We start from the raw sequence: 26,166 nt of genomic DNA on the forward strand, positions 1-26,166 counted from the left end.
TACTTGGCCTCCCTGGGCCTAAGTTTCTTCATTTGAAAAAAGAAGACATATCACCATCTATTCATAGGGTTACAGTGAAAATTAAATGAATTCATATAAAGAAGGCACTTAGAACAGTACCTGAAACATGGTTGGCAAAAACTCCATGTTAGCAAACTATCTCAGGAATTTGTTGATTTATTTTTTCATTTTTTATTTTGGCATAATTTCAGATCTATAGGGAAGTGGCAAGAAGAGCCCACTTATTGTCTCCCCTCTACCCAGGTTCCTCAAATGTTAATAGTTTACCACATCTGCTTTATTCTTGGCTCGGTGTGTATGTATGGATTGTTTTGTTTTATTTTGTAACCATGTAAGAGTAAGCGGCAGTCATAGCACCCTTTTACCCTCAAATGCATCAAGAAACGTTTCTTAAAAAATAAGGATATTTTCTTACATATCCACAGTGCTGGTCTCAAAATTAGGTAATTATCAGGTAATTAGGTAATGATATACAGCACTCTTACCTAATTTTCAGACTTAATTCAGTTTTTCCAATATTCCTGAATAACATGCTTACAGTAGAAGAAAATCTTGGGTCATGTCTTTTATCCTATTGTCATATCCCTTTAATCTCTTTAATCTGGGACAGTTCCTCATGACATTTTTTTGATCCATATAGGCCAGTTATTTTGTAGAATGTCCTTCATTTTGAATTTGCTTTCCTCTTGCTTAAATTCAGGTAATGCATTTTTGGCAGGAATATCATAGAAACAATGCTGTCTTCTTTTCACTGGAATAGATCAGGAAGCATATGATGTTTGTTTGTCCCATTACTGGGCTGCTAACTTTGATTATGTGGTTAAGATTGTGTCCTTCCAATTTGCCACTGTAAGTGTAAAGTTACCATTTCTCCCTTTGTAATTTATTTATAGGGTGATACCTTTAGACTATGTCCATGTTTCTGTTACTGCAAAACTTTTACCCATTAGTTTATTATCCATTGGTGATTGTTATAATGGTTGCCAAAAGGTGATTTCTAATTCCATCTACAGTTATTAGTTATTAGTTGATGTTCCATGGACTTTCCCTTCTCACTCATTTATTTATATGACTATAGATTCATAGATTCTTATTTATTCATTGGGTTATAATCTATTACTATAATAATTTTTTTTTTTGTCTTTTTAGGGCTGCACCCATGGCATATGAAGGTTCCCAGGCTAGGGGTCTAATCGGAGCTGTAGCTGCTGGCCTATACCACAGCCACAGCAACACCAGATCCAAGCTGTGTCTGCGACTTAAACCACAGCTCACAGCAACGCTGGATCCTTAACCCACTGAGTGAGGTCAAGGATTGAACCCGAGTCCTCATGGATACTAGTCGGGTTCGTTAACCACTGAGCCACTACGGGAACTCCACTATAATTATTTTGATGCACAAATTATCCCCAGTTTGACCAACGAGAGCCCTTTAAGGTGACTCCTATTACCTTCTGTCATGTCACTGTTTGAGCACTTCCTCATTACTTTCTAGCAGAAGAGGTTTCAGATTCATTTTGTACTGTGAGCTACCCTAGCCCTGGACTGAGCCATTCCTCCAAAGATGCTAATTTATGTTTTAAGTAAAGGAAGGAATCTTGTATCTTATGCTGACTTTCTAAAATCATATTGACAGATGAAACTTAGCAGTCCCTTTAAAATATCATTAATATTTTAAGATTAGGAGTTCCCATTGTGTCTCAGCAGGTTAAGAACCTGATATTGTCTCATTGAAGATGTGGGTTCGATCCCTGGCCTGGTTCAGTGGGTTAAGGATCTGATATTGCCATAAGCTGTGGTGTAAGTTGCAGATGTGGCTCAGATCTGGCATTGCTGTAGCTGTGGCAGGGGTCACAGTTGCAGCTCCAATACGACGCCTGGCCCAGGAACTTCCATATGCTGCAAATGTGGCTGTAAAAAGAAAAAGTAAGATTAATTCATTCTCTCATTTGCTAAGTATCCTTTCTGTGCTTGGGGCTAGATGCTTCCAATCTAAGTGAAGTTTAATTCCAGTTCACATTTCAAAAACAATGTCAAAATAATTATTACAGACAATTAAATGCTATAGATGTGCAGAGATGGGCTAGAAGCCTGGTAATTGAAGAGAAATTTGACAAAAGAGTAGAATTTTAATAAAGGAGCAGGGAGGACATTCAGGTCAGGACTATAGTATGAGCAAAGGTATGGACCTAGGAATTGGCATGTCTTATTAGGGAATTTTGAGGAGCTTGACTAGTTGGTAGGAGATCATGTTAGGAGTTAGTGGCTGGGGGTGGGATGGGGGTATCCAGTTTATTGGGAGCCTGGATTCCAGACTGACTTATTTCTAATTTATCCTACAGGAATGAAGAGTCTCTAAGTCTGGGGGCTAAGTACTCATAAAGAGAATGTCTTAGAAAGTTTAGTCTGACGTTACATACTGCAGGAGGATGAAACGTTAGGAAACTATTCAAATAATTGAGTCAAAAGCAGTAGGAATATAAATTGAAAGGAGTCTGGAAAGGAATTTGGAAGGAAGAAATAACTTCAGCATGTTGAATAGTTTAGGATAACAAGGAGAATGGAGGACCCTGAAAGATATAGGAAACTTATGATTTTTATAAGGGCAAGAAAACAAAAACTGCAAAGAGAAGCTCAAAGAAAAACAGGTTTGATGATATTGAAAATTCTTTAGCTTTTTTTCTCAAGATTGATTAAAAGTCATATAATTACTCTAATTTTTATATAAAACAATAGTTACAAAGTAATGACCTGGACCATATAATTATTAGACATAGGAATACTTGCTGAACTTCTAATACTTGTTAGAAATAGATATTCACTAATAACTTTAATTTTCATAGTTTTAAGATTGATAGTGTGGGAGTTTTCGTCGTGGGGCTCAGCAGAAATGAATCTGAGTGGTATCCATGAGGGTGCAGGTTTGATCCCTGGCCTCGCTCAGTGGGTTAAGGATCCGGTGTTGCCATGAACTGTCTTGTAGGTCACAGACGTGGCTTAGATCCCACGTTGCTGTAACTGTGGCGTAGGCGGGCAGCTACAGCTCCAACCTGACCCCTAGCCTGGGAACCTCCAAATGCCACGGCTTCAGCCCCCAAAAAAGCAAAATAAATAAATAAAAGATTTATAATATAATAGGAGGTTGTTTTGGCTTGATATGCCACAGTACCTCTGAGTCAGATCATATCTCTCAGTCGAGATCCAGATTCCTTGATTTGAAATGTGTGGCTCTTGTTGGCACTTGGGGGTGAGGAATTTGTTTCCAAGTGTAGCATTTAATTTTTTTCATGTTATTAAAATTCACATTCCCATTCTTTTTGTTAAAAAATATATCATTTTTAACTTCAATTTTGTGTAAAGAAGAAATCATTAGAAACTAAGAACTTAGCTTACAAGAGCTTCAAGTCACCAGATATTGTGACCAAGACATACTTTGCCATATGTTGGGAGGTAAATGTAGAAAGTACCTAGACCCATATATTCCACAGGAAGTGAGAGTGAGTATTCCTGAAGAGATACTCTACCATTTCATTAATTTTTACAATTAAAAATATTTCAGTTTTAACCAGGCCATCATTATTCTTCTTCTTCATAGATATAGCAAGAAAAATAATGCTGGTTTGTTATCTCTCTAGCTACCATCTCTTTAGGCTTTCTGAACTGGCTTGAATCCTAAAGGTTACATCTGAGAACTAAACCTGATTCAATCCATAGGATACCAAGCAGGTTTGTTCATTTGTTTGTTAATAGGTTAATATATGGACTTCATAATTAAAATCTGTTGAAGGAATTATTACATGAAGTAATGTATTAACCAGCTAATGTGTTGGGATAGTGCTGGGTGACTGTCATAATTTCTGCTGCTACAGTTTATAAAAAGGAAAATAAAGTCGGTTCTTTTTGTTGGGAAAGAAGATTTCATGTTATCTGTATTTGCAGGCTTTCTGGCTCATATGCTGGAGGAATCCTTGCTGCGGGGGTGTTTTCATTTTCTCGTCTAACATGGCAGTGGTCCATTGCAGCAGAGGTTTTTAGCTTAAACAATCTGTTTGTGGGGCTGCTTATGGCTCTTACTGTACATTTTGAGGAGGCAGCAACTTCACAAGAAAGATCAAAGGTAACCTATTTTGATGAAAGTGAAATCATTTTTTGTTTCAATTTTTAGGCAGATGCTATATTTCTTTTTAACTTTGGTTCAGATACAGTTTATCTGGTCTGATTGCTGTCAAGGTAATCTAGGCAAGTTGAGAGAGAAAATAATCTTAGTTCTTTTACTATGAACCATGAGAACCTTTACAAAACATGGGAATTTTTTTTCCTCTCAAAGTTCAAAAGTTTTTTGGAGAATGAGGGAATTCTGTACGCCCCTTTGAGTTCTATGAGAAAGATAGGCTTGTTGGTTAATTCCACCATTATTTATGCATGTGTGAGTGCGTGTGTGATCTTAAGATGCCAAGCTCTAGGTTGACCACCTTCAATTATTTACTATTATGGTGTGTTGACTTATTCTCCAATTGCAAAAAATGATCAAATTTGGGCTTTTTTTTTTTTTTTTTTAACTAAAAGGGGAGTATCAAGTGTAAAAAGAAGTGGTTCCAAAGAGATTACAATGAATTCTCAGGCCAACACTATCATCAAAATAATGTGATGTGGAAGAACCCTGTCTTCTGAGGGCTTACAGTCTACATATTAAGGGGTGCTATAGCATCTTATTATAGCCTGTGTCATCAAAGAACATAGAAAACAAAAGAACACTAAGGTTTATCTGTGGTTTCCATAAACAAACTTGTGATGCTATTAGAGTTTATTTTTTGTTTAAAATAAACTTTTTGTTATTATTAAAATAACACATATTCAAAGATAATAAAAAGACTCCCATGGGTCACCAGATTTCTAAATAAAAAGTGTTAATTTATTTATAATAGGAGAAAAAATAAAGCAGAAAGAATCGCTGAACTTTAATTCTAGATTTCACGGGAGAATTACACAATGTCCTATTACTGTTAGGACTTGTCATCATATAGGACTTTCTAAAACTTTGTTTGAAGATAGTTTTTTTTTTTTTGCTTTTTAGGGCCTAACCTGTGGCATATGGAAGTTCCCATGCTAAGGTTCAAATGAGAGCTACAGCTGCCAGCCTATGCCACAGCCACAACAATGCAGGATCCAAACTGCATCAGCAACCTACACCACAGCTCCTGGCAATGCTGGATCTTTAACCCACTGAGTGAGGCCAGGGATTGAACCCACAACCTCATGGTTCTTATCAAATTCCTTTCCACTAAGCCACAATGGGAACTCCCCAGAAGATAGTAATTTAAGGTCAGACTGCAACAATTTGATGAAAATGAAAAATATTTATAAAAGATAATGGTGATAAGTGTTTCAGATAATTTATTGTTACTATATAGAAACAACTAATTTTTGTGTGTTCATTGTTAAAGGATGACTGTTTTGTATCTAAGAAGTTGATTTTAACCTGACTTATCATGCAACTACTTAGTTTTAATATAAATAGCTTTTTACTACTGTGCTTACTTAAGAGTTTTAGGTGAATTTTTAACTTGGATTTTTTTATTTGTTTTCAGATAGCTAAAATTGGTGCTTTCTGCTGTGGCCTCAGCCTATGTAATCAGCACACAATTGTACTCTATGTTTTGTGCATAATACCATGGATTCTCTTTCGACTTTTAAAAGAGAAGGTGGGTTTTTGAGTAAAAATGAAAATTCATAATATTTTATTTATGCCCAGTATGACATTTACAGCATCAGAAAACATGGGGCTTTATTAATTTGGTTAGTTAGTATCATATAAAGCTTGATAGGATATCATTGAATCTAGACACATGGCATTAGGTAGTGTGAACATTTTAACAATATTAAATATTTTAATCCATAAATGTGAGATATCTTTTTTTTTGCCCCCTTTTTTTTTTCTTTTTGCTTTTTAGGGCTGCACCTGTGGCATATGGAAGTTCCCAGGCTAGGAGTCGAATCAGAGCTACACCACTGGCCTGTGCCACAGCCACAACCACAGCAATTCAGGATCCAGTCTGCATCTGTGACATACACCACAGCTCACAGCAATGCCAGATCCCCAACCCACCAAGAGAGGCCAGGGATTGAATCCATATCCTCATGAATCCTAGTTGGGTTCATTAACCACTGGGCCAAGAAGGGAACTCCTGAGATATCTTTTCATTTATTTGTATTGTCTTCCATTTCTTTCATCAATGTCTTAGAGTTTTCAGTATACTAGATATTTTACCTCCTTGGGTAAATTTATTCCTAAGCATTTTATTGTTTTTGATGCTATCATAAATGAGATAGTTTTCTTTGTTTCAGATAGTTTATTGTTAGCATACAGAAACACAACTAATTTTTATGTTTTGATTTTGTTTCTTGTAACTTCCTTGAATTAATTCTAACAGTTTTTTGATGGAATTTTTAGGATAAGATCATGTCATCTGCAGAGACAATTTTACTTCTTCCTTTCTAGTTTGGATTCCTTTTATTTCTTTTCCTTGCCCGATTACTCTGACTCGGACTTGTAGTACTATGTGGAACATGGGTCATGAGAGTGAGCACCCTGGTCTTGTTCCTCATCTTAGAGGAGAATCTTTCAACCTGTCACCATTGAGTATGATGTTAGCTTGGGCTTGTCATATGTGGCTTTTATTATGTTAATCTATACCCCGGATCAGTTATATCAGAATTATCTTAAGGTGGGATCAGCCACTGGCTCAGCTTTGCAGATGGGCAGAACTGCTGGCTGAGATCTCTGCTCTGGCACTGCTGCAAGCAGGAAGGCGGTCTGCCATACCTGGAGACTGGTTGCTGTGAGTCCTGGTCCCTTCTCCATCTGTATCAGACCCCAGAGGTGGAGCCCTGAAGGCCCCTCCCGCCCTGACTCTTGCAGTGGTCCTGTGAGGTGAGACCGACTGAGTCTCCCGCAGAACATCCTGCGGTGCTGGGGCAGCCAGATGGGACATCCACCTTGGGCTCTCTTTTCCCACTGGAAAAGCTGCAGTCCTGGAGAGTCCTCTCGAGGAGCACCGTTCTGGCCTCGGGGAGGGATGAGAGGGTCAGAGTGAGTGCCCCTCTATACTTCTCAGTCTCTGGCCCAGGAGCACGCTTCAGCCTTAGCCGCATTCGCAGATTTTCATGATGGTGTCTCATGATGGTGTTTTGTGAGAAAGACTGAAGTTGGGAATGATTTATGTTGCCATCTTGATGGTGTCACTCTTAACAAGACTTCTCATATCAAAGATGATACATTCAGATATCAGAGAGTTACATTCTCTGACAAGAGCTTAAAAAGCAGATATTTTGTCTTCGTTTTTTGAAAGGCGAGCCATATTCTTGTATAAAACATGCAAGACTCAGAGTTGACAAGCTAGGTGTCTGGTCTTAAAGGCTTGTATGCCCTGTACTTAGATGGGCTTCTGATGAATGCTGAAATCAGAGGAAGTATAACTCTCAAAGGACCTTTTATTTTCACTATTTAAAGAGCAGAGGCTAGAAAATAAGATCTATCAAAGCAGTGACAGGGAGTTGGATCTCACTGCTCAGGTGACCTGAGGCACAGCAGGAAATCCTGAGTCAGTTGACTGCAACCCTCAAGGCTCACTTAAATTATCTGGAAAGCTTTAAGAAAGTAAGAGAGAGAGGGTTGGGGGAGTGTAAGTATATGTATGTGTACATATATCTATAGATGTAGATATCTCTAAGTGTTTATGGGTGTGTGTGTGAGATCCCACCCTAAAGTAATTCTGATTTATTTGATCTGAGATGAGGCCCAGATATTGACATTTAAAAAACTCTCCAGATGATCCCAATGTATGTGCAGCTAGGGCTCAGAACCACTCTCCTGCATTCTCTGAAATAGCTCTGATGTAATTGTTTCCCTATTTGTTTCCCACACAAAAGGAAAACTCTGCAGCAACTTCATCTTGCAATTCTAATTGAGCTTTATAATATGCAGAAACTGCCAAAATCTAAACATTTACTTTCTTTAAAGCTACTTTTAAAATTAGCAAAGGCATATATTGTTCATTTAGTTATTTCTTACATCTTTTTCATGCCATCATTTTTATGGATCCTTTTACCACTTTATAAATATCAAATGAAATCAGTGCTGTAATAAAAAATACTCAATTTTCAATTAAGAATGTTTATTTGAGGGAGTTCCCATTGTGGCTTAGTGGAACAAATCTGACTAGCATCCATGAGGGCGAAGGTTCAATCCCTGGCCTTGGTCAGTGGGTTAAGGATTTGGTGTTGCTGTGAGCTGTGGTGTAGGCCAGAGGCTTCAGCTCTGATTGGACTGGTACCCTAGGAATCTCCATATGCTGCGGGTGCAGCCCTAAAAAGACAAAAGACAAAAAAAAAAAAAGTTTCTTTGAAACTGCTAATATAAGTCAATTGCTTTTCTACGTCTGGTGAATGTCAGCCTTGGTTTTCATATTCATTGTTACCTATGAAAAAATGGCAATTTCCAATCATATTTTTTAAGAAACCTTTTTCTCAATTACTAAATTAATCACTATTTGAATCATTGTAGTATACCAGGATTCTTTTGGACTTAATCTTTATAAAATTTTGGCAATATAGTCCTTTGTTTTAGAAATGTGCAGATGAGAAATATATCCTCTTTGAGGCAAGACTCTTACATATAACAACACATTTCCTTTCTATATAGAAACTGAGAAGAAAAAAAAAGTATTTGGATCAACTGGGAGGTTATTTAAAAACTGGCTTTATGCCATGTATTTCCATGAAATGTCCAAAACCCTTATAGAACGGATATATTGTCAGTGTAGAATCATAAGAGAGTACATAGTTGAAGTCTGCTCTTGATGATGGTAATGAAGATGATGGGTATTAGAACAATAATTTGAGCATTTTCAAAACCAGCCAGACGCATAATCACTTCCAAGTGGGTTATCTCAGCTGTGTAACACTGCATGTCATGACATGGTTTTAAATGTAAAAGATGCAATAAACATGATACTTATGAGTCTTTGCTAATATTATTTGCTTCATTCAGATTTCACCTGCCATGCAAAGGCGTTCAGGCTGATGCAATTTTCTAGTAATCCACAGTAATCAGAAGGTTTAACATAGTATTCTGTGGTGACTTAATATAAATTGAGAGATCAGCTCTGAGTAAACATATTTGATGTTTTATTTGATGTTTTCCTTGATGTGTTCTTGAAGTTCCAGGATGGATCTGACTAAAATAAACATTGTTATACATGTGACACCATGTACTCTGATGCAGGAACTCTCCCTGGGCTCCTTGTTGAACTTGAGTCTGTTCTTCTCTGCTGGTTTGCTGCCCTATATTTACCTTCCCATCTCATCCTACCTCCATCAAGCTCGTTGGACCTGGGGAGACCAGACAACATTGCTAGGATTTTTGACACATTTTCTCAGGGAAGAATATGGAACGTTCAGTCTGGTAAACTTACATTTAAAATCCTTTTAAGGAAATAAGTGGCAAAACTTCAGTGGACCTTTAGTGGAAAAAAAAAGAAACTGCAATCAGTGTTTATCAATGACAGTGTATGAATTTTCATTTATTTATATAACACACTTGCCTCCTGGAATGTGGCCTTTCACATATGTTAGGGAAAAAAAAAAAACTGAATCAGGAGTTCCCATCGTGGCGCAGTGGTTAATGAATCCGACTAGGAACCATGAGGTTGCGGGTTCAGTCCCTGCCCTTGCTCAGTGGGTTAAGGATCTGGCGTTGCCGTGAGCTGTGGTGTAGGTTGCAGACGCGGCTCAGATCCCACGTTGCTGTGGCTCTGGCGTAGGCCGGTGGCTACAGCTCCAATTAGACCCCTAGCCTGGGAACCTCCATATGCCGCAGGAGCGGCCCAAAGAAATGGCAAAAAGACAAAAAAAAAAAAAAAAAACCAAAAAACCTGAATCACTTAATCTGACATCATTTTGTTGTATACCTTGAATATATATTTCAGGATAACAAACATTAAAAAGACTGCTTCCAGTAGTTGAAGCATTTCTTGTTAGCATTGGGTACCACTTTGGGCTCTTGGTTGGTGATTTAAAATTCTTGGAAAAGATTAAAGAAAAAAAAACCCTCAAAATGTTTACTTTACTTTGACCAACTACTTCTCTCTCTTTAAAAAAACAAACAAAACAAAAACAAAAAAATACTTGATAAAGAGTGTTCATGTTAGTATTTACTGGAGGACAGAAATAAGTAAATGCTTCACAGCATATGCTCTCACTAAGTGAAAACAGTGTGTTTTAAAGAATTTCAAAAGACCTTGCTTTCCCTAAGACATAAATTCGGGGAAAATACTAAATGTGGTTATATGTAATGGTTATCTGAAAAGTGAAAGGATAAACAGACGGGATTTTACTTTAAGACAGACAGTTATATCTGATTTTTCTTTCATGGTTTGTGGGTTTTGTATCTTACTTAAGAGGGTAAATCTGGAAAGACTGCAAATACTATGATACTGTTTATACAAAACTGTAAACCATGTAAAAACAAAGCAATTTATTGCTCAAGGATACTTAAAAAGTAGTAAAACTATGTATTTTTAGAAGGTAGGGAAACAACTAACACAAAATTCAAGGTAGTAGTTACCACTGGGGGATAAGAAAGCCCTTTAAAGACTTTCTGAAATACCTTTATGGTATTCATGCAGTTCTGTTTCTTCAATGAGTGGTGAGTCTATAGATTTTTTAAAAAATCTTTATCCCCTAAATAGATATTATGTATGTTTTTTGTATGTAGGAGATATTTCATAATAAATCATTTAATAAAAGGATTATTATTTTTTGACTTAGAAAGATACTTTATACTCTGGTTTGCTTACTTTGGTTATATTCCATTAAGATACTGTGTGAGGGCCATTCCGGATTTGAAATGTGTATAATTCACACATAATTGTGAAATTATAGACAGGTGATAATAAGTTCTGATCAGAGTGCCCAAAAAAGAGCTTAAAGCTTGGACTCTGTAACAAAAGTGTGAAGTCTGCTAATTCATTAATGTGTTAATCATTCCTGCTGGAAGAGTCTAACTGATTTTTAGGCAATTATTATTTCTGAAATTATTCCTAAAGGGTGTCCGTGTTTAGTTTTCACTGACTTTAAAAAAAAAAAATCCAATAAGGCTCTGAAGTAAACACTTTGAATGAAGAGACAAGTGACATTGTATCTTTTAAATCAGGGTAATTAAGATACAGTAGCCTACCAAAGCTTCAGCTTAATGCTTGTGCAAATAAACTTTTCTCTTTTATATTTAGGCCAAATCTGAAATAGGATCCAGTATGTCTGAAATATTGCTGTGAGTATGAAATATTTTCAAGTATTTTTAAATGAATTCTTTATTAGTTCCTTTAAATGATTTTAGGAATTTCTGGAATTTGTGAAGCATTAGTCTGTGTAAAATGAGCAACAAGTACAACAGGGAATAACAAGACTATTAGGAAACTATATAGAATCTATAAAATGAAAATGTTTCAATTTGGAGTTAGATGCAAAATTTCCCAATGTATTATTGCTTTATAAATAACTTATTCTTTGTTTATATCTTTTTTCTTTTAGAAACATTTTGTAATATTGTATTTAGCATAATTTAAACAATTATTTTCTTATTATTTTGGTTTGAGCTATGATCATTTAATTATTCACATCTTAATTTATTTAATGTTTTTAAGACTTTCTTTAGGCTGCCTTAAGCTGTATTTTTGACTTACATATCTTTAAACATCCAACCTTATTAGAGCGTGCTTAAGCAAATATATTTTCATTTATATTATCTACTAGTTTCTTTGAAAGATGGGTTAATATTTTCTTTAAAACCTACACAGGTTAAGACAACTTGAAAAACAGCATACTGATTCTATAATATTCTTATAATATTTTCAATATAAAATTGGGAATGAATAGGTTTCTCTAACACTGAAGTAATCACTTTATTAATTTGAAATTTACAGGACTACTTGAAAACTATTTTAAAAATACGCAGAAATATTTCAAATCTACATGTGAGGTAGTTCATGGGTTCTATTTCTATCTTGTTCATTTGCTAGCTTGCTTACTTCCTTCCATACATCCTTGGTTTCTTTTTATTTTCTTATAGAGCACTTTATTTATTTATTTATTTATCTTTTTTAGGACCACACCAGTGGCATATGAAGGTTCCCAGGCTAGAGGTTGAATTGGACCTACAGCTGCCAGTCTACACCACAGCCACAGCAAGGCAGGATCTGAACCACATCTATGAACTACACCACAGCTCACAGCAACGCCGGATCCTTAACCCACTGAGCAAGGCCAGGGATCGAACCTGTGTCCTGATGGATCCTAGTCAGATTCGTTTCCACTGAACCATGACAGGAACTCCCTTCATTTCTTTTTAAATTACTTTCTTCTACTCAAAAAATGATACATAATTGTAATAGAAAATTTAGAAAATACAGGTAAGCAAACCAAGAAAATTAAAATTACCTATAATTCCAACCTGCAGAGATAACCACTGTTCTTAATCCAGTAATATTTCTATCTATATCCTTCCAATATTTTTTATAGTTTTGCTTGTTTTTAAAAATGAAATCATAATATACATTGTTTTGTTAGCCTGCTGTTTTTCATTTAATACAGCGTCTTGAAAATATTTCCCTGCCACCAATTATTCTTATATAACATTTTGATGATTGTAAGTAATTGATTTTAAATATTTATTTTATGTCTGGCATATGGAGGTTCCCAGGCTAGGGGTCTAATTGGAGCTGTAGCTGCTGGCCTACGCCACAGCCACAGCAACACCAGATCAGAGCCATGTCTGTGACCTACACCACAGCTCACGGCAACGCCGGATCCTTAACCCACTGAGCAAGGGCAGGGGTCGAACCCTCAACCTCATGGTTCCTAGTCGAATTCGTTAAGCACTGCGCCACAACGGGAACTCCCTGACAGAGACTTTTGTGTCTCCTTTTTCTTTTCTGTTGGGGAGAAGGTAGCAAGAAGCTCGGTTTCACTTTTAAAGATAAAAGCAGCTTTTGCAGTATCTCTGGGCTTTTCCTTTGTTCTGCTTTCCTCCACAGCAGAAGACTCCCTGCTACACTCAGGATCACTGGTATATTTTGCCTTAACAAATCCCACATGAATCTAAGGAAGCCTCAAGAGTCATCCTGGACCACACATCTACGTGCCATCAGCTGCACATAAAAGTCATCTATTGGGGAACTTAAAGGCCTCCTATACATTGAAATAATAGTAGTTAGGCCTTATACCCAGACAAAAAGACTTGACAAAAGTGATGACCACTCACACCGACGCTGTTTGTTCAGATGAAATCATAATGTGGAATCGAGGCATAATCTAGCACCCTTCTGACTGAGAGAATTTCTAGTCTTTAATTGTTTCAGGTAGACAGGAGTGTTGAGAAAGGCAACTCATAATTAACTTACTAGAAAATCCTTCCACATGATGGAACCTAATCATCTACCCTTTCCCAGTCAAGCAAATTACATCCTTTCCCCATGCATACCTTTAAATTGCATTGCATACTGGAAATTACTGAATCTAACCCTAGGCAGTGACATGTTTTAGAGCTTACATTTAAGCAACAGATCTCCAAGAATTAATTTTGAGACCGACTTCATTCCTTTTGAAGAATGGTTTGAAATGGGCCTTGTGCTAGAATCAATTTTTCAAGTGTATTTGAAAACGAGGAAGGTTATCTTCTCAGAGTAGATGAGTCTCCATTAGTAAAACACATATTGTGTGGTTTCCATAATTATGGCATCACATTTTCTCCAGTAAAATTGCCAGTAGGGAAAAGAAATTTCCTTGAGATGGTAAATAAAGTCATTTCGTTGTAAAAAATTGGAGACTGCTATTTGAGAACTCAGATAACACTTGGAAAATGCTTATTAGCTAATGAAATAATTTAGATTAATTGTAGGGGGAAAAAACGTACATTTCTTGGAGATTGCTTGCTTAACTGTTTTTTGAACCAAATAATATAGAAAACAAGAAAGGCTTTTAAGGAAGAAAATAACCCAGAAAAGGATGGTTGGAGATCACTTTTTTTGTCCTTTTTTCTTCATGACTGGATCTCCAGAAAACTATTTGCATTAGTTTTGTTCTCAGTTGCTAAATCACTGGAGGCCATGTCTGTTTCCAGTGCCAACAGCAAAAAGTTCAAAAACCCATTCACTTGACTTCTTATTAAACTCATCTAGGATACAAATTGGTTTATAATATCAATGGAGCACACCAATATCAAAAATACCAAAGAATTATTTGCTCTTATCTTAGCCCAAACTGTGTAAGTTGGTAATCGAATGATACAACTGGAAAACATCTATGAGCTAATTAACATTTTCTTGTGGTTCTTTTTCTCTGAAATTAAAAGAATGCAAAATAATTTTAAAATCCAACTCTAGGCCTTAAAATTACTTGGTGCACAGTCAGATTATTCTACAAAGATGCTTTATTTCGAACTAACAAAGTTGTTTTCTCCCAACAATAAGTTAGATTGTCTTTTCTAGATCTCAACTGACAAATATGAGGACCCAGCTCTCATTCAACATTCAAGCCCTTGCAGTTTGGGCAAACATATGTTTAGCAAGAAAGTGAGTAATGTAATTCCTTTCCTGTTATTATTCCCATGTTCATTAATTGAATTAATATATTCAAAATGTCATTATTGAACATAGCCAATAGTATTTTATATTCCAAATAAATGACTCTAACTACTTCTATTAAGGCAAATTTGTGTTGCTTTTTTGCTTGTTTGTTTTTCTGATTATAAATTAATGACTTTGAAAGATTAAGCAGTATATTTTAATCTAACTAGGTGACAAAAAGACAAAAATAAATAAATAAATAAAATAAGGAGTTCCCGTCGTGGCTCAGTGGTTAATGAATCCAACCAGGAACAATGAGGTTGCAGGTTCAATCCCTGGCCTCCCTCAGTGGGTTAGGGATCTGGCATTGCCATGAGCTGCAGTGTAGGTTGCAGATGAGGCTCGGATCCCGCGTTGCTGTGGTTCTGGCGTAGGCCAGAGGCTACAGCTCCGATTAGACCCTTAGCCTGGGAACCTCCATAGGCCTTAGGTGCGGCCCTAGAAAAGACAATAAATAATAAATAGATAATCTAACTAGCCGAGCTATCTGATGTCTTACTCTGGTTTGATCTCTTACTTGTCCCATAGCCAATTACCATTTTGTTTTGTTTTGTTGTTTTTTTTTTTCTTTCTTTTTACATCTGCACCTGGGGCATATGGAAGCTGCTGGGCTAAGGGTCAAATCAGAGCTGCAGCTTCCAGCCTACACCACAGCCATGGCAATGCAGGATCCAAGCCGTGTCTGTGACCTACAGTGCATCTTGTAGCAACTCTGGGTCCTTAACCCACTGAGTGAGACCAGGGATGGAACCCACATCCTCATGGATATTAGTCGGGTTCTTAACCTGCTAAGCCACAACAGAAACTCCAGCCAGTTACTATTGTTGCTTTACAAAAGAAGCAAACAATAATTGAAACTCCCCTGAAGATAAAAGCAACCTCCATTGCTAAAGGAAACCTAAAAATATATAGCATTATTAACCACCATTAATTTATTCATTTACTTTCTAGTTTGTTGAATATATTTTTATGTAAATGTGTATTTGTATAAACATTTATAGTTTTGTTTCCTTATACTTAACATTATATCGTGAGCATTTTCTCATACCATAAAATGTACTTAGAATCATTTAAATTTCTGCATAATATTCCATCCTTTAACCCAGGAAAATTAATTTAAATGTTCTCCTATTTGAGGATCTTAGATTTCTTCTATTTTTTCCACTATCTTAAGTAATACTAAAATATTTTTGTGGATTAATTCTTATCCACATTTCTGGTTTCTGCTTAAAGATTTATGCCCTAAGGATCCAGCGTTGCAGTGAGCTGTGGTGTAGGTTGTAGACGCAGTTTGGATCTGGCGTTGCTGTGCCTGTGGCTGTGGCCAGCAGCTACAGCTCCAATTGGACCCCTAGTCTGGGAGCCTCCATATATCGTGGGTGCAGCCCAAAAGCAAAAAAAAAAAATTTATGCCCACATGTGAAACTATAAGATCAATCAGTGTGAATATTTTTCAGGTTCTTGATGTGTATTATCAAATTAACTTTTCTTGGAGTTCCCGTCGTGGCACAGTAGTTAACAAATCCGACTAGGAACCATGAGGTTGCGGGTTCCGTCCCAGCCCTTGCTCAGTGGGTTGCAGACGCGGCTTGGATCCTGTGTTGCTGTGGCTCTGGCGTAGGCCGGTGGCTACAGCCTCTGATTCAACCCCTAGTCTGGGAGCGGCCCAAAGACCAAAAAAAAAAAAAAAAATTAGCTTTTCTTGAACATTGTACTAACATGTATTCACATACAATTGCATTCTCACCAACACTAAGATTTGTCATTTTTAAATCTTTATTATTTTGATGCAGGAAATGATTCTTTTGTATATGTTTAGTTACATCTTAAATTTAACAAGACTAGTAATTTATATTTCTTCTGCAGATTTTAACTTCCTGTCTTTTGCTACATAGTTCCAAGTTATTTTGTCCACAATATGTAGTGCTATGTGTAGTTTATTACCATACTTTAGTTATGTATTCCAATTTATATTTTTAAAACCAAAGATCTTCCTTTTTTTCTACTTAAAAATGGAAAGTTTTATAGTTCCAAATATTTTTCCTATAGTTTAAAACTATGTAATATTACTATTGATATTCATGTCATGTAAATAATTTTGGACATATTTTAATTTTTTTTATAGGGACAGACAGAACCCACCATTAGCATGGCTTTTTACTGGAATGTTTTGCATTTATTCATTGTTCTTTGCTTGGAGGGCAAATCTAGATATTTCAAAACCACTTTTCATGGGTGTGGTAAGTTTTACCTAGATATATCCTTTGACCTAAAAGCTTGTGAAGAATGTAAAAATTTGTCTTTCATAAATCTTGTAGAATAGCAAGTTATCTCAGAAATAGTTAAAATTATGTATACTTTATTATAACTCAGAAATTAAATTATTGAACCAGTAAGGCTAAGGCTTCTGTTTGGAGAAGGGGGGGGGTGAAGCACTGTTTAATTAACACAGTAATTAAATAGAAAAATAAATGTAAGGTAAATTTAAGTTAGTCATTTCATATGTGTGCTTGCAGATATAGGTACTACTGCATTTCTCCTGGAATTTTTTGGTTTTTTTGCCACACCCACAGCATACAGGAGTTCCAGGGCCAGGGATTAAACCCGTGCCACAGCAGTGACAATGCTGGATCCTTAACCCACTGCCCTACCAAGGAACTCCTGGAACTTTTTTAAAAAAACAGCAAAGAAATACAGGTTGTAATTAGGGGCTCTACCAACATACTCCTTATTTCCTACCTCACCAGTCCAAGCCTGTGCAAAAGAGCAACTATTTTTCTGTTTTCCCCTGATTACCATGTCTGACATTAGAGTATTTCTTTTCCTTATTAATAGACACTCTGTAAATATAGATAGCTCTTTTTTGACAGCTGAAACCAACTGTATGTGTGTGTTCAAGAGGCCCAATGACTAAAACCTTACTTGATCACCTGAGCTCTAAATCAATTGAGAACAAGCTAAACCAGTACCCTGAGTGGGAGAATCACCTTTGTTACCAATGACGCTGAGAGTGGAGAATGCGTTAATACCTGTGGTTGAGGGAGTCCCCCCATCCTGCATCCCCAAATGGGCAGTCAGGCAGTGCTGCACAGGGCAGGGCTCTCCCCACCTCAGCTCCCCCTCACCCCAGAGCCTGCCCCTGGACAAGTACTTCTTGTGGGCACCTCACCTCCAAGAGGAAGAGGGAGGAAAGAGAAAGGGCTAAGCAGTGCAGCCCCAGTTCCCTGACTCCCCAGTCAGCTCAGGGTCTGACAGCCCTTCTGCTGAGGGTAGAGAGGCCAGGAGTGTTGTACTAGTGCAGCTTCTCCACAGGGAAGGAAACAGCAGGAGTAAAGCGAAAGCATTTCTCCACCTCACCGACTTTGCATGTTGGAATAAAGAGTTCATGATGAAACTCTTAGTATAGAAAAGAACCTAAAGAAAAGGATAGAAAAGGATCCAAAAAGGGAGATGAGATGGGGAAGAAGCAATGCTTGCATGTTGAAAAGTGACATGGAGTTGGGTTGGGGAAGTCAGTAAAGAAGACCTAAATGACACAAGGCATAAGCAACTAAATGCATGCAGTATGTTTTTAAAATATATAAACACCTGATAGACTGCATGAACCATTCAACTGGGTGCACTGTTTGCATGCCTCTTCCACAGGTGGAACGATTTTGGATGCAGAGCAATGCAGTGGTGGCTGTCCTCGCTGGCATCGGTTTGGCTGCACTTGTTTCTGAGAGTAACCGGGTGCTGAACACCAATGGGCTCCAGTTTCTGGAATGGCTTTCAGCAACTCTTTTTGTAACTTACCAAATATATTCTAATTATAGGTAACACATGGTTATTTTTATGAAAAGTGGCACTTGAGCCAGAGACATTTGGATATTTAGATTCTAGGATTTTAACTTCCACTAGTTTTCAAAGCGAGACAGCTTATTCTGAATGCAGTAGATCTTAAACTTTCAAACAAGAATCTCAGCATGAGTGATGGGTAGTTTCAGGGCATTGCAAAGGATTTGGTGGTACCTGTAAAATATTTATATATTTCCCCTAGGGAATCCTAGAGATACATCACAGAATATGGAGTATATGTAAAATTTCACAAATTAAAATACCGCTTAGACCTGAAATTAACACAACATTGTAAATCAACTATATTTCTGTAAAAAAATTTTTTTAAATAAAATACCACTTAGGTGGAGAGTAAAGACATTTGGGCTTTTTTTGAATGCCCTAAAATAATTCACTTTATGCTTCAAAGATTTCATCTTTTGAGTAATACTTGGCCCTCATCTGATGTACTCTACAGTAGTGATACTAAGTATTTTAAATAAACAAAGTTCTAAAAGTTTCTTAACCCTTATGCGTTATTAGTATTACATATATTTTTCAAGATCTGCTTAATAACCATTATAATGAAAGCCTCAATGTAACATAAAAGATAAAAGTTTTGATGACAATAATAAATAAATAAAAGTTTAGATGACAGTTCATTTATCTGCAGCAGCATTGAGTAAACATTACAGAAGTGGAAGAGTCTACTGGAGTTTTGCTATAAGAGATTTGACTAGTACTTTAAAAGCTTACAGTTCCCCCTTCCAACTTAACTTTAAAAACTGATGTTCTTTATAATACTGAGGAAGAGCCAGTGTGAGGGAGGCTGTGTCAACCAGGAGGCCTTGTGGGAAGGGGAGGCAGGTCCCAGATACAACTCCATGGCCAGCTCAGGAAGGGTTTGCCAAGCCCACAGTCAGTTGGTTCCCCATCCTTTTTCATCCCAGTCCTCTTCTGGATCAGGTCTTTGGGGCAATTCAGGTTCTACACCAGGGATGCCTGCACCGGCTGAGTGTTTTTATTTTGTTTTGATTCTTTTTTGCCCCAGGTGAATGGAATAGATAGCATCTTTGCTGGGTGGCAGAATGTGAGGCATCACCTTGTAAAGTCGAGGATCACAATAAAAAATAGTTGCATCAGTTACAGAGGCAAGGATAATATTTTGTTCCTGGAGTGTTTATTTGCTTTGTGATGCCAACCCAGTGATTCAATTTTAGGCTGTGTTTCTCAACACTATTACACGTAACAGACCTGATCATAACAGGAAAGACATTGCTTGTTCATTTTTTGATGCTTTTACTCTCTTGTGTTCTTTTCCATTTTTCATGGAAAGCTCTCAGAATTCATGCCAGTTTTTCCTTTGAAGTTAGAAAGTCCACTTCCTCATTGAAAAGAGGTGTATTACTGTTGCTGGCAGTGGCAGTTAATGCCTGGAGAGAAGTAAACATCTCAACCAGTTATTCCTTCCCTTTCTTCTCACTGGTGTCATTCCCCAGTGATTTCTTTTTCTTTTTCTTTTCTTTTTTTTTTAAATTTTATTTTAGGGCTGCACCTGCAGCATATGGAAGTTCCCAGGCTAGCAGTCAAATTGGAGCAGTAGGAGTTCCCATCATGGCACAGTGGTTAACGAATCCGACTAGGAACCATGAGGTTAAGGGTTCGGTCCCTGCCCTTGCTCAGTGGGTTAATGATCCGGCGTTGCTGTGGCTCTGGTGTAGGCCGGTGGCTACAGCTCTGATTCGACCCCTAGCCTGGGAACCTCCATATGCCGCGGGAGCGGCCCAAGAAATAGCAAAAAGACCACAAAAAAAAATTGGAGCTGTAGCCACTGGCCTACACCACAGCCATAGTAACACCAGACCTGAGCTGTGTCTGCAACCTACACTGCAGCTCTTGGCAATGCTGGATCCTTAACCCACTGAGCAAGGCCAGGGATCGAACCTGTGTCCTCATGGATGCTAGTCAGGCTCATCTCCGCTGAGCCATGATGAGAACTCTCCCCAGAGATTTCTCAGTCTAGAAGGGAGAGGAACACAGGGAGCCTGTGGTCCAGGGAGGGTTGGAAAGGATCAACCTGTATGTGCAATAAAGTCAAACAGATGTACAAATTTTTGCCAGAAACTGGCAGGTTTCCTTTTGCATTTCTTTTTTTTTTTTTTTTTTTTAATTTTTTTTTTTTTTGTCTTTTGTCTTTTTTTGTCTTGTTGTTGTTGTTGTTGTTGTTGTTGCTATTTCTTGGGCCGCTCCCGCGGCATATGGAGGTTCCCAGGCTAGGGGTTGAATCGGAGCTGTAGCCACCGGCCTACACCAGAGCCACAGCAACGCAGGATCCGAGCCGTATCTGCAACCTACACCACAGCTCACGGCAACGCCGGATCGTTAACCCACTGAGCAAGGGGCAGGGACCGAACCCGCGACCTCATGGTTCCTAGTCGGATTCGTTAACCACTGCGCCACGACGGGAACTCCCCTCCTTTTGCATTTCTGAAAGTTCTTTTGATCTAAATGGAATCAACATGAAACTACCTTAAACTCCAAGTGGAATCAGAGAACTGATTAGAGTACTGACTGATTCCCTTTTTATGGAATTGATTATAAATTCCAGAAGTAAAGCAGTATGCTGATTTCTTTTCAATTTCACAATTATTTCCTTTTCTTTTTTTTTTCAGTTAGTAGTGTTCCCTTTTCAAATATATGCAAACTCTTAGAAGATTAAATTAAAATATTTTAAAACACTAAATGTAGATTGTGTGATGGGAAAGGAATGAAATGGGAGATAAGTCCAGTCTTATTAAAACTAAAGCAGTGTGTTGCTATCTTAATATTTTGTGATCCTTTTATTTAGCATTTGTGACCAAAGGACCAACTATGTGATCGATAAGTTTGCAAAGAACCTTCTAGCCTCTATGCCTCAGGATGCGATTATCTTACTCAGAGGAGATCTGCCAGGGAATTCTCTCCGATACCTGCATTATTGTGAGGGACTGAGGCCAGATATTTCTTTAGTGGATCAGGAAGTAAGTATATGAAAAAACAGAATGTAGTAATAACAATCTTTTGTTTTGTTTTGTTTTGTTTTGTTTTGCTTTTTAGGGCTGCACCTGTGGCATATGGAAGTTCTCAGGCTAGGGGTCAAATCGGAGCTGTAGCTGCTGGCCTACACCACAACTCACTGCAACTCCGGATCCTTAACCTACTGAGCAAGGCCAGGGATTGAACCTACATCCTCATGGATATTGTTTGGATTTGTTTCCCCTGTGCCACAATGGAAACTCTGTAATAGCAATCATTTTAAAACATATGTTTTTTTAAAGAACTCTTTTTTTTTTTTTTTTTAACAGCAAATGGCAGTTTCCATGATCACTCTTAGGTAAAATATGTATCACATTCTTTTGTTTATTTTAACTAATAGGAAAAGTCATGAGTTGCTTCTTTTTTTTTCTTTGTTTAAACTGTGTGTTTTAAGAGTTAATATGTTTCATATTAGATTCAAATAACATCCTAGATCTCTAGTTCACATGATAGACCATGAAAATACTGTGTTGCAAATTTATTTTTAAATTGTTCTTTACATCCAGCCAACTCAACCATTCAAATTAACACTGCCCACTGCTCCAGTGATTAAAATAAATTAGGTTGGCTATAAAATAAGTCAAACTGCAGGTAAGTAAACATTTCACTCAAAATAGAAATTATTAATCACAAGTCTGCTATAAAATGTGTGTGTAAATTTTGTTGCTCTTATGACAAAAAGCATGTTTGGAGAGGACTTGTAAACATTCAAGTTCTATTAAAATAATCTTCTGGAACTAAGAAAATATATTTAAACTGTAGGATTTATTATTTAAACCATAAATAGTTAAAAGGGAACAAACATTTCTCTGGTGTTTTTAGAATAGTCATCAGGAAAAGAGAAATTCTTAACCTTGAAAAAATACCATTAGTTTGAATGAGCAAACTCTTAGGCACAATACTTATTTAACAAATTTCATTCAATTAACGTGAATAATTAAAATGCTTTGAGGACACTAAAACAGATTTTCAAATATGGGGCATTTGAAAATTACACACATTTTTATATGCAGTTTGCACTTATATCGTGCACCTCTGGAGATGATTAATTTGATCTTCAATCTAGCATCTGACAAAAGCTAGATCATTTGTTGATAATATGGTATCATACTATGATTTTAAATGCTGTTTGGAATAACAGCTACTATGGTTGAGAAGCTTGGATTTCCAAGTTAATTAGACCTAAATTCAAGTCCTCATCATCTCACTTCTTAGATATCTGACTTGGGGCTAATGATTTTTTCCTCTTAGAGCTTCTGTTTCCTTATCTCTAAAATAGAAATGATCGTTGTAAAAATAAGTTAGGATGCTTCTGAATGTAAGAAACAGTCCCTGACTAAGAGTAGCTTAAATTATTGGAGTTTTTAATCTCACAGAACAAGTGGTCTGGAAAGAGGAGGTTTTAGGATTGATAATACAAGCAGTTCCATGATATAAGTGTTCTGGGCAGCTCCTCTCCCTCTCTCTGTGCTGGAAGTAACAAGTGTCCGAGATGCCCCAGCAGACCTCCACTTGGGCCCTTGGACCTCCACTCGTGGCTCACATGACCACTCCTAAGCTACTCACTAGCAAAGGAGGATGACTAGAACTACCTTGTTGAAACCAGGATTGTGTTACTTGGAAAGAAGGATTAGCTGTTGAGTGAGCAATCAACAGTATCTAATAAAATTTTCTCACATAGTAAGGTTATTAAGAGAATAAATTGAGAAACAGTAAGGTCACAGCCCACAGTGGGTATTTAGTATTTAGTAATGTTTACTATCCCCAAGAACGGAAACTATTGAGTAATAAAATCTAATTCAATAAGTATTTTTTGAGTATTTACAATGTATGCTAGGGTTAAAATTAGTCACTTCTACTTAAATTAATTGTTAAATAAGCATAATTGCTCAATGATCTCTAAACTTTAATGAACCATTGAAGGTTTAAAGAGGAGTAGGAGTCTTTTCTTTACCAAAAAAAAAAAAAGGAAATCTGTACATATAAAAAGTGTACAATGAAGTATATATTAAGTATAGGATTGAAAAAATGATTTTTTTCTGATACTAACAATTTATTTTAATCCAAAGAATATTTAAGGATATGTAATTAATTTGGAGCCTTTAATACATTCAGATAATTTCGCCAAAGATTTGTTGTTGTTGTTGTTTGGCGGTGCCCAAGGTATGGCTAGGGATTGAGGCGTAGGTTATCATATAATTGAGCTTCTCAGGGCAGGGATTATATCTTCTTCATTATAAGCATTGCTATAGGTAAGCAATGCTTTTGTTTTGAATGAGTAAGTGAAAGAACAGAGTAATGACACCTATCTTCATTTTGCCTGGTTGTCTATTCTAGCCATTAGAAAGAGATATCAACTCCAGCAAACATAGTTTTCGAAATACTTTATGCTGGGCAGTGTGCTAGGTGCAGAGGCAATGAGATGAAAAGATACAGTCCCTTTCCTGTAGGAGCTCACAGCCTAGTGAGGAATAGGCTAAGAGCTATAATCAAGGTAGGTACACAGTGCTATAGGACTATCTTGTTCTACTGTGGAAACGGGGGAGGGCATCCTAGAGGAAGCGCTGTTTCAGCTGGTTCTAAAAGTTCTGTACACACACTCTAAGTATAAGAATGGGGATCATTCTGGGTAGTCTGGTAAATGCATGAAGGTAAATGAAACTAGGTGCTGATTCTACTGATGGATGGTAGTTATAACTTAAGACATGAAACCTAAGGTCTGAGTCATTAGAAGAGTAGTCAGTGCCACATACCTCAGTTGCATTTGTGCGTATTTTTCAATTATGTTTGTATTTAAGATAAGTACCTCCACATTTTAGAACTTTTTCCACTGTCCTTGACAAACATGATTCTTTTTAGAAATATATTGAAAGCATAATATCATATGTTATCTTTCTGGCAGATGATGACTTATGAGTGGTATTTACCCAAGATGGCCAAACATTTACCAGGTGTCAAGTTTCCTGGGAACCGGTGGAATCCTGTGGAAGGAATATTACCTAGTGGAATGGTCACATTTAATCTTTATCATTTTCTTAAAATAAATAAACAGTAAGCATTCTTTTCATATAATAGCTTTTCTAAAATCTTAAGCTTTTCTAAAATTGTTTGTGTAGCAGCTGTGCTTCATCCAAAAGACCAATTTTCTACACCTATTTCCCTGTCACCGGTGAGATTATCTTTGTAATTAAATTTAATATCTGTGCATAAATGAGGCCAGGCAGAAATAAATGTTATTGTTCTGGGTAAAGGAAAAATAAAGACAGATTAGCAAGAATAGCAAATAAGATCTTCATACAATTCAGAGAAATTGGAGATGTGCCTGCCTACTTGAAATCATTGCAGGTGGATCGCAAGCAATTATAGTTTCCCCCTGATCAACACCATGGCCCCCTTTTAAGTATAATGCAAATGTTTTCCAGGAATAATCACTATATAAAAATAGCTTAAAGATTTTTTTCTAAAGGATAAGGCATTTTTATAAATAAGAAAAACACCTACAGTTATGCTGGTTGAGATAACATATGAGAATTGTGAATACCATACTTGAGAACATAAAATTATTCATAGTTAAGGTCAAGAATAAATAGCTCCTTTGGTGGTATAGTGTTGAGCATTTTTCATGTCTGTGAAATGCTTGGGATTGTCCAAAGTGTGAAGAAGAAAACTTATCTCAGAATTTCTGTTCTCTTATAAAGGGGACTTCAGGAGTTCCCGTCGTGGCGCAGTGGTTAACGAATCCGACTAGGAACCATGAGGTTGCAGGTTCGATCCCTGCCCTTGCTCAGTGGGTTAACAATCCGGCGTTGCCGTGAGCTGTGATGTAGGTTGCAGACGCGGCTCGGATCCTGCGTTGCTGTGGCTTTGGCGTAGTCCGGTGGCTACAGCTCCGATTAGACCCCTAGCCTGGGAACCTCCATATGCCGTGGGAGCGGCCCAAGAAATAGCAAAAAATAAATAAATAAATAAAGGGGACTTCAGAAATTATCTTTGTAAATTCCAAAGTTAAACTTTCCCATACTAAGAACATAATGATGTGGTAATTTTGTGTTCAGAGCCTGACGTTTACTGTGGCTCAAAGGAAAGTAATGGCAGAGTTCCCGTCGTGGCTTAGCAGTTAGTGAACCCAACTAGCATCCATGAGGATGAGGGTTCGATCCCTGGCCTCACTTATTGGGTTAAGGATCCGGCATTGCCGTGAGCTGTGGTGTAGGTCACAGACGCAGCTCGGATCCCGCATTGATGTGTCTGTGGTATAGGCCAGCAGCTACAGCTCTGATTCGACCCCCAGCCTGGGAGCCTCCATATGCTGCAAGTGAGACCCTAAAAAAGACAAAAAGACCAAAAAAAGAAAAGCAAAGAAAGTAATGGGTATAAAGTTGCTGTGAGAGTAATATTAATTTTCTATTTTGGAATAAAATAGTAACAACAATTAACATCTCCAAACAGGCATTATTCAGTCAGTTTTAATTAATTCAGCCTCGTAAACATTAACTGAATCTACTATGTTCCAGCTTGTATTAGGCCCTGGCAATAAAGTGAAACTCAGTTTCAAGTCTGAGTAGACTACAGC

General features: G+C 37.2%; 1 protein-coding gene across 8 annotated transcripts in view; it reads left to right on the plus strand.

Moving 5' to 3' along the window:
• TMEM260 (transmembrane protein 260) overlaps positions 1-26,166 on the plus strand; it is a 65,083-nt gene that overhangs the window by 22,018 nt on the left and 16,899 nt on the right. For 5 of the 8 annotated variants that reach the window (XM_005659990.3, XM_003121823.5, XM_021102431.1 and 2 more), the window contains 9 exons: positions 3,961-4,138; positions 5,610-5,723; positions 9,305-9,484; positions 11,310-11,350; positions 14,565-14,648; positions 16,828-16,942; positions 18,348-18,517; positions 21,367-21,538; positions 24,496-24,644. In XM_005659990.3, the coding sequence (XP_005660047.1) occupies positions 3,961-4,138; positions 5,610-5,723; positions 9,305-9,484; positions 11,310-11,350; positions 14,565-14,648; positions 16,828-16,942; positions 18,348-18,517; positions 21,367-21,538; positions 24,496-24,644 (1,203 nt within the window). The remainder of the gene's footprint in view (positions 1-3,960; positions 4,139-5,609; positions 5,724-9,304; positions 9,485-11,309; positions 11,351-14,564; positions 14,649-16,827; positions 16,943-18,347; positions 18,518-21,366; positions 21,539-24,495; positions 24,645-26,166) is intronic. The other 3 variants (XM_005659991.3, XM_013993447.2, XM_013993446.2) reach the window with 3 other exon arrangements.

Source organism: Sus scrofa, chromosome 1, assembly GCF_000003025.6.
Source record: "Sus scrofa isolate TJ Tabasco breed Duroc chromosome 1, Sscrofa11.1, whole genome shotgun sequence".
Lineage (NCBI taxonomy): Eukaryota > Metazoa > Chordata > Mammalia > Artiodactyla > Suidae > Sus > Sus scrofa.